The sequence below is a fragment of the Carassius auratus genome, chromosome 12, assembly GCF_003368295.1.
Source record: "Carassius auratus strain Wakin chromosome 12, ASM336829v1, whole genome shotgun sequence".
Classification (NCBI taxonomy): Eukaryota; Metazoa; Chordata; class Actinopteri; order Cypriniformes; family Cyprinidae; genus Carassius; species Carassius auratus.
In genome coordinates this window covers 9,559,217-9,575,975 of record NC_039254.1, presented here as the reverse complement: position 1 = coordinate 9,575,975, position 16,759 = coordinate 9,559,217, and the positions used below count along the sequence as shown (strand labels likewise).

At 36.4% G+C, this 16,759-nt stretch overlaps 1 protein-coding gene across 1 annotated transcript in view; it reads left to right on the top strand.

Moving 5' to 3' along the window:
- Positions 1–16,480, top strand: part of LOC113111766 (extracellular serine/threonine protein kinase FAM20C-like) — a 41,675-nt gene extending 25,195 nt beyond the window's left edge. The window contains exons 4-10 of the mRNA XM_026276831.1: positions 9,375–9,467; positions 12,853–12,968; positions 13,926–14,106; positions 14,490–14,599; positions 14,712–14,787; positions 14,920–14,979; positions 15,913–16,480. Of these exons, the coding sequence (XP_026132616.1) occupies positions 9,375–9,467; positions 12,853–12,968; positions 13,926–14,106; positions 14,490–14,599; positions 14,712–14,787; positions 14,920–14,979; positions 15,913–16,171 (895 nt within the window). The 3' untranslated portion in view covers positions 16,172–16,480. The remainder of the gene's footprint in view (positions 1–9,374; positions 9,468–12,852; positions 12,969–13,925; positions 14,107–14,489; positions 14,600–14,711; positions 14,788–14,919; positions 14,980–15,912) is intronic.
- The last annotated feature ends 279 nt before the right edge of the window (positions 16,481–16,759 follow it).

Sequence of the window (16,759 nt, the reverse complement as noted above, 5' to 3'; positions counted from 1 at the left end):
CAATGCATTAATTACTAAATGTATATTTTTAGTAGTAATCAGTGGTGTGCACACGTTTTGGCCTGCTGCCTCTTTAGTCACTAATGTAATGGCGCTTTTCCACTGCGTGGTATGGCTCGGCTCGGCTCAGTTTGGGTTTCCACCGCAGTTTAGTACTGCTTTAGAGTGGGCGGGATTATACACATCAGCCCATCAAGCTCTCGCTGTACTTCCTCAACACGAAACACGAAAACTGAATTTTTGATTTTTTTGGGTGTTAAAAAAAGTGCACTCGTTCAAAACAGTTTTTGTTCTTTCAAAAAAAAAGTTGCGTATGATCCTTGGCTGGCTGCGGCGATTTAAATCTAGTAGGTCTGGTGTCTCATGACAATCAGTGATCAGCAGGGTTTATGCGTCATCTTTGTTAACGGTAATTCTCACTTGGAAGCTCAGCCAACGTTTAGTACTGGAAAAGTACAATTAAGTACAAGTAAGTTCCAGGTACTGTACCCAGTGGAAAACCCCCCGAAAGTGAGCCATACCGAACCATGGTGTACCATGCAGTGGAAAAGCTCTGTTAAAGTGCCCTAACAGCCCCCTGGCAATGGCAACATCTCAACATCTGAAAGCCGAGATCAAACCACAACAAAGATGAGCGCATCCCCTCCACACACTGCACACTTGAACCTGTCAGAGAGACGATGTGCTGTGGGTTGTTTGTATGTGTGTGTGCTCGTGGGGGGTGCTATCATACAGGGAAGCCTGTCAGCCCGGGCCAGTAAATCTGTCAGAGATTATGTGCAGATGATGGATTCCTCTTTATGGCTTGTTGATCTGGCTGGAATATTTACACGATGCCATTACAGGGATGATGCGCATGAGAGGCTGATGCTTTGGTCTCGCTTATTTAGGCCTGCCTGTCTGTCAGCTTAGTGTGTGCTCTCTTTTATTTTTCTCTCTTTCTCTCTCTTCATCTACCCCCAGCTCTCCCTCTCTGACTCCCTCCATTTGTGTGTGTGTGTGTGTGTGTATCCTGTTAGCGCCTGGGTTTTCTTTGCAGTCAAGATCTGTTAGTCCATTGTCATCTCAGAAGTCTCATGTTCAGCGATTGTGAGAGCACTCAATGCTTATCTCCGAAACACAATACATGTGCAAAGGATCTTTCATTATTTTCAGCCTTGCCAAATTTCTCAAAGCAAATTTTTTGCTCTGTACAAAAAGCAGCCTGTTCCTGAGGGTTATTTTTTTTTTTGACTCATATTGTCTCTTGTAGTCTCGTGTTCGCGTTCAAGCCATTTTTCACATTTGTTCTGGACTTAAAGAAAACAGCTGGCTCACAGATCTCGGTCTCATACCCTTGAGCACAGCTGTGAAAGTGTGAAATAAAGAGAGAGTTGAAATACGAATATTACAGTACACTTGATTTTAAAGGTAATATTTAATTTTTTTTGCTATTAGCCCTGTAAAGTCCAACATATTAAACAATGTTTTTACATTTTTCTAAAAAGTATGAACTATCAAACAGAAGACAGAAGGCATGTGGTAGATTATGTATAACAGGTTTTACAGAAAGGTTTTGATAATGTTGATAATTTAAAGACCTTGCAAGTTTGCATATTAAATATAACGTAAGCTTTTAGTTTTTAGGGTTAATTAATACACATTGACAGCTACTGTTTGCAGGTTGACGTCATGAGAAGTTTAAACACTGTGACTCTGTGTCACTAGTAAAACATTGCTGTATTTGTTTAGGGCATCCCAACGCATCAACTTCAGGTTCGAGCACTGGAGGAACTTTGGCAGTGGAGGTCAGAGGGCAGATAAACATAATGAACAAGTTTTAGAAATAGCAAATTTGGTCAAAGGTTTGTTTTGCCACAGGAAGTAGCGTCAGATATTTTCCTCCACGTTGTGTGATGAGCATCTGAGTGTATTGAAAAAGAAAACTTTTTTGATATATGAAATGTTTTTGATTTATAGTTCTTTAAAATCCTCTTTCCAATTCAAATTCTCATTTAACTTTCTGTGGGTTGTGGCCAGTTCAATTCAAATTCACATACAGTGGGGAGTCAGTTTTTGCCCAATCCTGCAGGAAATGATGAATAGATTGCAAAAATAATGATGAAACTGGTATCATCACTCCCTCACTCATTATTTTTGCAATCTCGTACATGCCAAAACACAATGTTCGTGGAAGAAGAAAAGTGTGGAAAGTGACATAAGAGTGAGTAAATGATGACAAAATGCTAATTTTGGGGTGAACTGGCCCTTTAAAGCTCACATTCAAGCACATTACAGTCTATATTGTAGACTTATGTTTGTAATATAAGTAAAATATATGCCTGCCTTTTCCATAAACAAATATAGGGCTGTACCTGAATAAGCTTGTCAGAGCCTTAAAATAAAACAGAGATGCAAAAACAGCATCCAGAGGCAGAGCAAAAGTGTTTCTCTGTGGAATTTTTACACCAGATCTGAATATCCCCTCACACAAAGCAGGCTCAAGACCGACATCAGCCTCCTCTCTTACTCTCTCTGCCCATCAACAACTCTTACCACCGCTGTCAGACGCAACACTAAATACCAGACATCCCTGCTGACCTCCCAGCAGCACTTCTAGGCCAGGGAGGAGGAATGGTTTGGCCTTAGTCCTGACTCAGGAGAGGTCGCCCTTTAGAGATGGAAAAGCATTAACCGCTTACATTTTCAAACAAAGAAAAATTACACCGCCGTTTGCTATGACAAGTTTCTAGAAACAGACTTGGCCTTGCATGTCACCGGTGCAGAACAATTAAAAAATAGTGGAAAGTCAATATTTTTTGCCTGACTAAATAACAGCATTTCTGCTCATTTGTGGCTTTTAGAACTCAAATGTTATGCAGTGCTGTGAGAAATAGCTACTGCTGAAGTTTGTAACGTGTGCTGCCTCTTGACATTACCTGTTACCTGTTATCACAAACAAGCCAAAAAAATGCAGGTTTATTCCAGTCCCAGTGCCTCCTCAAATAATATTTGCTCCCAGCAGCATGACATTCGCTCCAAAGGTCATTTTTGCAGGCTTCTGCAGTTTAAACAATGCTTCGTTTGATAATCATTCACAGTCAAAAAGTCACAGAGTGGCTCTTGTGGAAAACCTCTTGTGAAGAGACCAAATCTAGTAATTACTTCAACAGCTTTCTTTTCTTTTTAGTGAAAGTTCATTCAGAAATGATACTTCTGTCATCATTTACTGAACCTTGTGTTGTTCCAAACCTGTATGGCTTTTTTCTTTTGTGGAACGTGAAAGATATTTTGAATGTCCAAGTTGGTCCTTTCCCTTCACTTAAAGTGAATGATGACTGCAATTGGTCCCCATTTACTTTCATTATATGAAAAAGAGGAGCTCAGACAATTTGCTAGATATCTCATGCTAGAAAACAAAGTCATTCAGTGTTAATGACGTAAGGGTCAGTAAACTGGTGTGAACTGTCGCTTTAAGGCTCTAGAAGCATGTTTTTAGTGTCTGCTTGAACACTGCTTTTGTCTCCTTTCGTCATCACAGTCTGACCAACACACCTCCTAAGAATGCTGGGATAAGCTTTTACAAGTGCTGCAGCCATCAGGCTTTGTGAGATGAATTTGCTTTCACAGCTATTGTGAGAGCTTTTTTGGTGTTTGTCCAGTGTAGAACCAACGAAGGGATTTGGCAGAATATAGTGTCCTAGATACCGTATCCTGTTTGATTCATTTGTTTGCTCTTGTGTGTTTTCTTAATAGATCAGGTTTTTCTGTGGATGTCTGTACCTTTTGCACTTTGTCCATCAGCAATTTTCTCATCTGCTGCTGTTTTATTGTTTGCAAGGCCAGCTTTTACATATACTGTTGCCATTGCCTGTGTACAGTAGTGAGAAACAGCTATATCTCGACCACGACAATTGGTTGGCTGATATTTAACATATTTTATGCCTTATTTGGGCCAATTAACAATGCCTAGTGTCAACTCTAATATTTGGTTTGTTACGCATCTTCACATTGTCCAAGATGTATTTAAATTGTATTATTTTTCTTTTTTGTAGAAAAAAAAGATATACATTTAAATCAATGTTATGCAATTGGATTCTCAAAAAATGTGACTATTCAAAAAACAACACAAAACAAACCTATAGACCCCTTAATCGCCTACGTCACTGTGACGTCACCGCTCTAGCTGGAGGCAAAACATAAGGCAGAACTCATAGCAGGTGCGCTAAAAGTTTGAAGTTTTGACTTTAAAATTTCTTCTTGTTGAGTTTTTGGCTGCCAGAATATAAGGAACAGCACTTTTGTTTCAAAACAGCAAGTTTCTGTTTTATAGGTGAAAAGTCGCCAACCTTCAGTGCACAAGCTAGTTTAAATGTTAAACAAACATACAGCGATAGATGTGTGTGCCATCCTTTGGTATATGAATACACCTTTGGTGTATAAAATAATACACATTGCTAATCATAGTTAGCCCAGCGATAGGTTAGAAAATAAGCCATGACAAAATTCACCCAAAATAGTTCATACATTGCAATGTTTACAAACTTTTAAGGGGACTATAAAACCCAGTCAATGTGGTCTAATTTAAAATGTCTGCTTTAGAATAGATTAGCTGCATTTCCATTACAGATTTACGCAAAAAAAAAAAAAAAAAAAAAAAACATTGCTGAAAAACAAACGTAATGCAACGCAGACATGTCCAGTGTGAATAAGGGGTTATAAAAACAGCCCTATTATGAGGTGTTTCTTAGAGATTATTAAAAAATTTACATGCAAGTTTTACATACGCCAGGTGACCTGTAAATGGAAAAAAACACTTTTCCATTGCAGATTTGCTAAATAATTTTTATTTTCGAATTGCCTGAAAACTACCTCATATGAGCATAAAAAACTTTTTGCAATATATTCGATTTTTTTTTTACTAAATTGACGTTTCCATTTGGTGTATTTTTAATTTTCAATTTCAATTTGCACAGTTTCGTGGGTAATGCAGCTACTGATTCATTCCCTGGGGTTGCATGTGTCACTTTAGTGTTTGTTTTGCATGGTTTTTGAAGCATCAACTTTGAGAAACTCATCCACTTACATTACATGAACTCACAGAGATAGATTATTATTCTAAAAATCTTCATTTATATTCCACAGAAGAAATATATTTGTATACATCTGGGACAGCGTCAGAGCAAGTAAACAACAAGATAATTTTTTTTGTTTTGGGTGGTTTGCCTCTTCAATGAATAGTCCACATTTTGTGTTTTAAAATTTCATTTTGTAAAACTGATTGTTGAGACTAAATGATTGATTGAGATCCATTTATGTCTGTCAGAAATGGAAAATTTCAGTGCATCCCTAATAAATGTCTTATACTCCAATTTTGCCATTTATTTTGCCATTGTATCAGTTAAGCACTTGCATATACCAGTGTCTTTGTGAGCCTGTTTGCATGCACCAATAATCTGTTGGTCTGGCAGGCGTAAACAGTGTGTTTACCTTGAAGTACAGGGTCATGGAGAGCGCTCTCTCAGCGTATTTTGATCACTAGAGACATCCCGCTCTAAGCAGAGTTGGTTTTAAGATGTCTGCACACATCCCAGAGGCCCATCTTGAGGCTCATTTAAGTGTACGTTAAGAGTGGCGACCGTACACATAGCATCTTTTATGGTGAACCACATCCACTGAACGCGCGTTTGAAGAAAATAGAATGGGAAAAAAAAATCACCTTGAGCTTTCAGTCTCCCACACACATTTGTTTTCTTCGTTTTTATATTTAGTGCCTCATAAACTCGTCTTACTAATACAGAGGGAATTTTTCCTCCCTCCGAGGTGTCGTTTGTGTCAAGTGTAGGAAACTAAGCTTTACAGAATTCTTCGCAGGGATTGTTTTGACCCTTTGACAGGCTGGCCTGTGTCTGGTTTCCTTTGTTATAATTTTCTGCTCCAACAGCCAGTTGAGTGTTGTTTTCCTCGTGTCTCTCTGGGGTTTTATGGGAATAAATGAGAACTCTCAAGCTCCAGCTTAACAAGGTTGTCTGGAGTGCCAGCGTGAGAGGAGGGGGTTTGGAGTTCTCCACCCACAGAACACTCCTCAGAGGGTTTCGTCTTCAGCTGCTGTCTCAAAGCTTTTTAAAAAGCTTGTGTTTTTGTTTTTTTTCCTGTTGGGACCATTCGCGTTATGGAGTTGATGTTAAGCTCGGAATTTACCTTGATGGAATCCTATTTGATGAAAAGCGTACTGTAGAACAGAGGCAGATGTGTGCAGATGCTACGTGCTGTCACCGCAGCGGAGACCTTGTCTGGGTCAAGTGCGTGGGCTTAGTGGTGCTCAATAAGTGCTTAGAGATACAATGCTACATTGCTGTACATTAGACAGTGAGCTGCTACAATAACTGTGAAAACAGGCTGATGCAGTATCCAGAGGACTGAAATTATGAGCCAAAGCAATGTGAAATTATGATACATTGCCACTAGTACACATGTGTTTTCTTCAGACACTTTTATGCCTTATTATAATTTGTATTAAAACTAGCAGAATTCAGTTCTGTTTTTGTTTTATGTCTTATTTTTCGTCTTTAAAAATGCAGTATAAAGATGTAAATATACACTTCTGTTCAAAATATAATCTAATATGCTGATTTGTTGCCCAATGGAACATGTCTTATTTTTATCGAGAACAGTTGTGCTGCTTAATATTTTTGTGGAAACAGTGATACATATTTATTCAGGATTCTATACAAAATATAAAGTTCAAAAGAACAGCATTTAATTGAAGTAGAATTCTTCTGCAAGTTTATAAATGTAAACTATTCACTGCATTTTTGCTGAATGCAATTATTCATTTCTTTTAAAAGATCATATTGACCCCAAGCAAAACATGACAATCCACTGTGAAAATATTATTGCCTTTTTAAAATGATGAAATCTTTCATATAAATCATATTTGTTGAGGGAAAATATTATGTTCTGCTGCAACGACACAAATTACAACCATGGCCCTGTTGATTGACGTGCTGTTTATCGCAACCAACAATTTTGCACCTATTAAAGTTTTTTGTAATATACCAATATACAACAGAGTCAGTGAAGAGCTTGAGATGAAATATGAGTCACTGAAATGTGTGAAGAAATATCTCTTGGGAACAGAACATTTTTATTGTGCATTTTCCAGTCAAGCTGTAATTTTGTGAAAATGTTTAGTATATATTAGAAGAATTTTGAGTAAATATTTAAAATTGTAAATAGACTGCCAGTTGCTGTTAGTGGACAGATTAGTGAGAGTGATAAGTGTTTTAGGGGAGTTTATTTTCCTAAAGTCCACAGGGTCAAAAGAAACACCCGTACACATTTATCTGCCTGTTAAACATCCGAGCGTCTGGGGGCAAGGGTCCAATGAGTTCATCACAAGAACGCTTCTGGATTCGTTGCAGTTGTAGGCCTGTTTCTTCCGGCAGAAACACAAATCCATTTTAATTCTCTTCATGCCTGAAAAGAGGTTCTCAGTTGGTGAGTAGAGCGATATTATCCGGGGCTCCCAGGAGCGGACTGCAGAAGAATGTGAAGTTGGAGACTCTCGTTTGGCAGGTCCCATGCTGTGTTATTTAACGATGGGTGAGCGTGTCAGCCTCGCAGCTGCGCCTTGAACGATTGCCGCCAGCTGAGGACGATACTGAATGCCTGATTTTGTCAAGATAAAGATCTGTTTCCATTACAGAGCTGGCACTCTTCACTCCAGCTACCTTGTTTTCGGTTCAGACTGGTTCGGTTTGCCACAAAGACGTTGGGGAGTGACACGATTCACTTCCAAGAAAAGTTATTGTTTTGAACCGCCTTCTTGCATGATTAAGACTGTTGAGAAAGGAGAGGTCCCAGCTGGATTTAATTGTTCTGACATTCGGACAGCATTCACAGAAAGAGAGAGAGAAGGGAAGAGAGGAGAGGAGAGAGAAATCTCAAGTATGTTTGAAATGGAGTCTGCTGAAAGCATTTCAGCGGGAACGTATGAAGTCGGGCTGCTGGTTAAAAATAGTTCCTCTGGCTCTTGTCTGTAGAGAAATGTTTGCCTGGAACTTGATATGTCCTCCATTGACCTACAAGTATTGATTAAACGATATTGTTTTCATATTGTTTGGTCTGTTATTAACTGCTCATGTACAATATCATAATTTTAGATGTTCTTAAAGACCTTATAGGAGTTTTGTAGCTTTATTTCTATGTCAGTGTAATCCTAAATGCTAAAAAAATAAACTGTCTGCACTACACAGATATTTTGCAACTCACTAACAATAACAACTAGCAGATCATGGTTCATTGAATTTTTAAAGGACAAGCTGTTTGATATGATTCGTCCAAACAACCTCATTACATATATTGTAAAAAATAAATAAATAAAATCATCTGTAATGTTTACAGGAAAATACCAGGAGCTGTGGTTGCCAGAACTTCACTGTAAAAAATGTGTTAGCAACATTTTAGGTTTTACAGACTAAATTTACAATAAAAATCTTATTTTGTTAACTGACGTGATGTTAAAAAACCAACATATTGAAGTGTTTATATCTGTTTTGAAACATTGTAATGCACTGATAACCACCAAAAACTGGTGGTCATGAGAAAGTCACATGACGAACCAAAGCTCATCACAAACAGCTTTTTTACGAGCTGAGGAAGGCAATAGATAATGTGTATATAGATGGTGTACACAGTGTCATTCACACAAACACTAAACCCCATCATGGTGACACACATGATACTGAAATAATGCTATAAACATTAATTTAACAGCATTAGACGTGATATTAAACCCTAATGTACACAACTGATAAGAAAAAACTGAGAAACATTATTTCAACAAACAACATCAAATATGAAGTGTCATGTAGGGAATTCTGGGAGTATCAATTTACGGCTTTTTGCTGTAAATTATACAATGACTTTTTCTTTTTAACTTCCAAAAACATATTAGATGTAATTACATTTATTCACCGTATATAGTATGGAATCTTACTGTTTACCAGTTAACACGTTTTTACTGTAGCATTTTTACAGTATTTTACTGTTAAAAACACAATCACTTTTACAGTGTAGGAATTACATCAATACAGGAAGGAAAACGGTGTCTGTAATAGAAAAGTCGTTAGCATTACGCTATTATTATTGCACTATTTGTTACTCTAATTTGTGTTTTCTTGGTTTCTTTAGTTATTTTTAAGTAAGTAATAAAATAAGTTATTTAGAAAAATATGTTAAGGCATTTTCTTCCAGGCATCAATCCAGAAAAAATGGAGGGGCGTCTCTCTTAAAGTTTTCTTGACAGGGTGGCTTTAGTTTAAAGGGCTAGGGCTGTGATTATGACTGAATTGATGAAAGGGACTTACAGCAGATTAACCTTTACCTTGCAGGCAGACACGGGAGCAGCAGACACCCCCAGACTTCTTCTACTTCTCCGATTTCGAGAGGCACAATGCTGAGATCGCAGCATATCATCTAGACAGGTAACGGGTCATAAATGTCAGCCTCTGGCATGAATAGAGTGTGTGTGAGATGTTTGTCTTTCCCTGAATATATATGTGTATGTATACATCCACCACATGCCACTTGTAAAAGTGTTTGCCTGCTTGTGAATATGAACCTGTGGGGTCGCATTTATTTGCGCAAGAATGTTTTGTGTGCGTGTGAATGTGTAACGCTTGTGGTGCGTCCTGCATGTTTTCAGCACGTTTGAACTTGTGTTTATATGTATGTGTGAAAGTACAGCATGTGAATGTATCTCGAGGCAGTAAGCAGTCAGAAACCTGCAGTTTTACACTCATAAACACGAAATCCAGAGAGAACATAATGACTCACTCTGAATGAACACAAACACATCCGTCAGTAACTGATCACTAATCGAGCTCCATCCAGCAATGTCTCCTTATAGGTGATTACCCTTCTGATGAATGTCAGTGATTGAGAGGCTTTCATTTGTGTCAGACACAATAACCTGTGGACATCTGTCCTTGTCAGCTCACTTCAGCCGAGTTTATTGGTTGTTTGCTATATGAGTCAGATTTCCCCCGATTGTGATCTGAGACTCTGGGATTTATTGCTATTATAGTTTATTTCCATTCTCGTCTCGTTTTCTCCTCATCAATTTGATCAGACGGAGGTGGACAGCCGGAAACATTGTCCCAGGCCCTGTTGAAGAAGAGGGACAATGGACAGAAATGGCTAAAAAACTACTAGAGAAAAAGTATATAATATAATATAATATAATATAATATAATATAATATAATATAATATAATATAATATAATATAATATAATATAATATAATATAATATAATATAATATAATATAATATAATATAATATAATATAATATAATATAATATAATGTTTGAGGTCAATATATATTTTTTTATAAATCAATGTAGCTTTTATTCAGCAAAAATGCATTCATGTGATAAGAAGTGGCAATTTACAATGTTACAAAAAATACCACTTCAAATAAATTAAAAAAAATCCTGACAAAAAACAAAACAAAAAAAGTATCAAGGTTTCCACTAAAATACTAAGCTGCACAACAAAAATAATTTATTTAAATAATGTAAAAACAAAGAAAACAGTCATTTTAAATGGTAAGAATATTTCACTATATTAATATTTTTTTTATATTTTTAATCAAATAAATGCAGACTTGGTAAGTATGAGACCTTTCAGAAACCTTAAAAAATCTCACAGACTCCAAACTTAATATAATATAATATAATATAATATAATATAATATAATATAATATAATATAATATAATATAATATAATATAATATAATATAATATAATATAATATAATATAATATTGCTTTAGGTAAATAATAAATAAATGTTAAATATATATTTGGATATATGCTTATATAATATATACTTATATAAATTAGCTTCTTGCATATATATTTTATTTAAATATTATTTATCTTTATTATTCTATAATTTTTGTAAGAATATTTTTTAAAACAAAGTGATGATTTTTGGAGTGTGATGTCCTCTGTAATATAATAAAGAGGGGGTCCAGCCATAACAATTAGTGGATTTTAGTGATGGCCTTGGTCCCCTCTGTGGAGGTGCCTCACTTGATTGGTGTGTGTCGTGTCGTGTCGTGTTGTTATCCTGTGCTTTTCTCTGTCAAGCGCTCCTCCTCTCCTCTCCTCTCCAGCAGTGTGAGCGTGAGTCAGACTGAACCCAGCGTGAGTCTTGGGCACAATATAATCATTCAGCTGGCCCGGCCCGGCCCAAACTGGCCTGGTCCGCCTCACTTCCATCTGCACATCTGGTTGGGAGTAAAATCTAGTCGGTACACACAGGCATGTGTGTGGGTAGAAAGCGCAAACCAAGAACGCAAAAAAACACCAGCTTTTCTAAATAAAGTTCATCTGGGTTAGACAAAAGTGCAGGTTGTTATTTCTATTTAAGAGCACCATCCCCCAGTGGGCCTCTCTGTCCTCACAAGCCCACCACGGCTATATCCGACAACGTACCATTAATGATCTGATTTTAGTCGATGGGAAACGCTCACAGTAGCGTGGCTTTGAGGAAGTCAGGATTGAGGGAGACGAGTGGTTTGAAAAGTCTACTTTTCATTTGCCCCACAGTTCCCTCCGAGTTATACATCGGACAGAGAGAGAGGAGGAAAAGGCTCCTGCACACAAACTCTCTCTGTCATCTCTGTCAGCATGACTGGGCAATTAGTAGCTTCAAGTGCTTTTATCCCGTAGGCCCCCGTCCATTAGTTGTTTTCAGGGGGATTTTTTTCTAAGTTGCCCTGTCAGCAGAGGGTCTACACTTGCACGAGGGGTGAACAGGTCTTAAAACATGGATGAGCAAACCACGCTCACTCATAACCAGAAAGAAAGCCTACACGTTTGTCACATTCAACAGTAAACTCAGTTTTGTTCAAGGTCAGTTCTGTCAAAAGAGACAATTAAGAATACAAATGTACTATTTGCTAAGTTATGAAATATGAAATATACAGTAATTAAAAGGGTTGCGATGAAAATAATATTTTGAGAAGGTTTAATCTCTTAGGGTACTAATCTATTATTCAAAAGCTATGTATTTTATGTAGAATAGCTCGAGCGCCCTCTACTGGTAAAAGTTAGTCCAACAAATTGCTATATGAATTTGTTCATTGGCTTGTAAGTTAATTTAGTTAGTTAATTAACTAATGTTATGTGTATATTGTATATTGTTATATGTAACATTGTGTATATGTATATTAAAAACATTATGCATTATGTATAACGTATTTTAAGTTAATAAATTTAGTAGAGCAAATAGCTATTTAAATTAATAATATGTGTGTGTGTGTTTCTGTCTGTGTGTTTCTGTCTGTGTGTGTGTGTGCGTGCTCTTGTTTTTGTGACATATCAGGACACAACTCTGTATAATGACATGGGTATGACACAGGTATTACGAGGAGAGGGTGACTTATGAGGACATAACCCATGTCCCTGTTTTTCAAATCGCCTATAAATCATACAGAATTTTTTTTTTTTTTTGAGAAAGTAAAATTGCACAAAGTTTCCTGTGAGGGTTAGGGTTAGGTGTAGGGTTGGTGAAGGCCGATAGAATATACAGTTTGTACAGTATAAAAACCATTATGCCTATGGGATGTCCCCACTTTTCACAAAAACAAACGTGTGTGTGTGTGTGTGTGTCTGTGATCCATACACAGCATGTACATATTTTATCAGTCACGAAATAATAATAATAACCAGTTTATCTTAACACATGATGTTTACACTAATTTGTGTCCTGTAACACAGCAGTGAACCTAGTGTTTATTGTATGACCTATGTGAAGTGAACATATTATGAAAACAATAATTTTGATAAATTGATCACAGGATCCTGGATTTCCGTCGAGTGCCGCCAGTGACTGGGCGACTGGTGAATATGACCAAAGAGATACGAGATGTGACCCGTGACAAAAAACTGTGGAGAACCTTTTTCATTTCACCAGGTACTAAACACCCAGAGGTCTCTTCTCTTCTCTTCTCTTCTCTTCTCTTCTCTTCTCTTCTCTTCTCTTCTCTTCTCTTCTCTTCTCTTCTCTTCTCTTCTCTTCTCTTCTCTTCTCTTCTCTTCTCTTCTCTTCTCTTCTCTTCTCTTGAGGCAACAACAAGTCTTTTTTTTTTGGTCATATTTTGCATACTATCTCCTCTGTGCTTTTTAATCTAATCAGAAGAGACTCTGATTTTCTCTTACTATTGTAAGCCACCAATAGATGGCGCTGTTGGTAAATTCATTTTCAACTGTGACCTCATTTGACACCAACTTCAGATTTGTGCCATATGATCCCCTTTAAAGGATGAAACTAAAATACACAGTAGTCTTCTTGAGGCTTTGTACATTTTTGTACAAAGTCTCTTATACACTAATTTGATCAGAAATACAGTAAAAACTTGAATGTTGTGAAATATTAAAGTTTTTAAAAAAATCATTTCAACTCAATATGAAAAGCTGATACATTAATGTTTACAGGTGTAACAGGATATTCACAAAAAATTTGTGAAAAATGTTTAATTGTCTTATTATTCGTTCTTTTGATTATAATTATCTCTGAAATTGTTTAAAAGTGTGATTTTCCCTCCCTTTTGATAAAAGGAACCAAACAGTGTTGTGAAGTAGACAAAAATGTTTAATGCAACAAAACACATTTCTAGTTAAAAATCTAATCTAATATTTCATCTTTTTTACTAAATGCTTAAGGAGGATTCATCATATTGGCTATATTAATTATTTTCGATGAATTATATTTAAAGGTATTTTTTACTAAGACATTTCATTTCATGAAACTATGCACAGTAAGGGCAGAACATGCCTTACTGAAGTAAATTAGGTCATTTTTTTATTTAATGTTGCCTTTAAAGTAATCATTATAAATATGTTCTGTATGTGTCATCTATCATCCCTCCAGCCAATAACATCTGTTTCTACGGTGAATGTTCATACTACTGCTCCACTGAGCATGCTCTGTGTGGAAAGCCTGACCAGATCGAGGGCTCTTTAGCAGCATTTCTGCCCGACCTGACCTTGGCCAAGCGCAGGACCTGGAGAAACCCCTGGAGACGATCCTACCACAAACGCAAGAAAGCAGAGTGAGGACCACACGGCACACTTTGCTTATATTAATTCAATTTAAAATTATATATATATATATATATATATATATATATATATATATATATATATATATATATATATATATATATATATGTTAAAGATTAGCTGTCTTAGCATGAAGCATGAAACACATTCACAAAGTGCTGAAGTAACTGATTTAGAGGCTGAACTACAGGATATACTCATTATAAATTGTAAATAGGAGGGTATTAAACATGCAACATGTTTTATCTGCTCAGTTCTAACGATCCAGTTTCTGCTCAGATTATCATGGTAGCCCTCTAGTGTCTTATTACAGTGACCTTCATCATGTTGTGCTGTTTCAGTGTACAGTGTGTGTGTGTGTGTGTGTGTGTAGGTGGGAGGTGGATCCAGATTACTGTGAAGAGGTGAAGCAGACGCCACCCTATGACAGCGGCACACGCCTGCTGGACATCATGGACATGACCATTTTTGATTTCCTCATGGGTAAGAGGATTTCACAGGAGTGCATCGTTCGTTTCTGAATTCAGAACTGAAGCTGGAATTAGATCAAGCTATTTAAGCTATTTTATATAATAATGTTTATATATCTTCAAAGGGAATATGGATCGTCATCATTATGAGACATTTGAAAAATTTGGAAATGAAACTTTCATTATTCATCTTGATAACGGGTAAGCCATTTTATCTGGATATCTTTAACTCTCATAATACAACTCGCGTCTTCATTTCATTATTAGTAAATATGCAGGTTTTTTTTAATGCTATGAGGTTTTGTTATGTCTGATTTCTCTTTTAATCTTCAGCTTTGGTAAACACTCTCACGATGAGCTCTCCATACTGGTGCCTTTGAGTCAGTGCTGCAGGTTAGTATTTGCTTTATTAATTACTTATTGTTCAATATATGACCAATCACTTCAGCACAACGAAAGTTGTTTGAATCAAGGCTATCAAATTAAGCAGCTTTTAACTGCAAATTCAATATTTGTATGGTTTAAATTATCTTTTAATATTATGATTAAAAAGTTACCTGTTTTATAAATTTCATTTAATTATTCTTTTCTATTAGTATGTGATTACTTGCAATAAAGTATAATATTCAGGTTTTTGACTTTTAACAATGAACTTCTAAACTGATTAATCTTATAAACAGACCTGTTGTGGGCTAAGAGGTTGTTAATCATTTTGTTAACGCTATTAATTTAATTAATTTATTTTAAATAATCATGTTTAAATAGCGGAATTACTGGTATTTAAAAAAACTACATTACCCACAATGCAGTACATGTAATTCCTCCAATCAGAGTCACACCCTTCCATGAAGTCTCCCTATGCTCTCAAAATATGCTAATAAATCTATAAAATGTAATGGAGGGCTTTGTATATATGTATATTTACAATAAATTTATCAAAATAAAGTACATTGTTGTCATCAACAACTTTAAATGAACAGTTTTATTTTCACCATCTTTTTAATTCAGTTATGTCATTTGCATTGGAATTGGAATTACAGTTGTGTCTTGTACCTTTGTGTTTTTGCCTGATTTTCAAATACTTCTTTGCTTCAAATCAAGGTTTTGTGATGTTGTGATTCAACTCGTAGCCGGTTGGAGTGATTCCTGGTTTATAACGCTTTAACAAAGACTAAAAAAAAAAATTGAAGAAATACACCAATGCTCCTGAAAAAGTGGGCAAACACTTATTAATTAATGTCCTAATTTCATCCTAATTCATCCCACAAGAAAATGCATTGATTAATTGGTGTTTTTTGGTCAGTGATTCTGATCTGTTTGACTCAGGGTGAAGAAGTCCACTCATTTACGGCTTCAGCTGTTGGCTAAGGAGGAGTTCAGACTGAGTGCTCTGATGGAGGAAAGTCTGCAGACTGATACGCTGTCACCAATCCTCATTAGGCCTCATCTGGAGGCCATGGACCGCCGGCTGCGCCTGGTGCTCCAGGTACTGGCCGACTGCATTGAGAAGGAGGGCTACAGTAATGTAGTAGAGGATGACCTGCTTGTGGAGGGCTTGAACACGGGCACAGCCCCACAAAGGTAGTGGGCACAGACTGATCAGGCGCCCCCCGGCGGATCCTTTGAAGTCCCACCACAGCTCTATAGACCATGAACGTCTTGCAAGAGATGCTCTTGTTGATAAACTTTTCTGAATTCAGTGAATTCCAAAGACTCATTCCTCAACTAATGGACCATGTGTTCAAATAAAGACATGCAGTACACAGAAAAAGAGACGGTGTTCTGCAGTCCTGCATTCGAAATGTAAGCTGATCTTCACATGTAACAGCCAGTGTTGTAAAGCAGCGGTTCTCAGCTGGTGGATTGTCACCTTAAAATGGGCCTGTCTGAAAAATAACACTTAAATGCAAATAATAAAATAATGATGATAATAATATTTTAATTAGTAGTAATATTATTATTGCAACTTATAAAATGCAGTGCAAATAAAACTGAAATAATAATAACAACAATTAATAATAATAAATATTGATGGATTATTAATTATAATAATTATATAACATTAAACAATAGTGAAAAAAATGATCCTATTCAGCTTATGTTTATTCAATTTGGTATATTATTAGTCCTAAGCAATAATAATAATAATAATATTATATCTTTGTTACTTGAT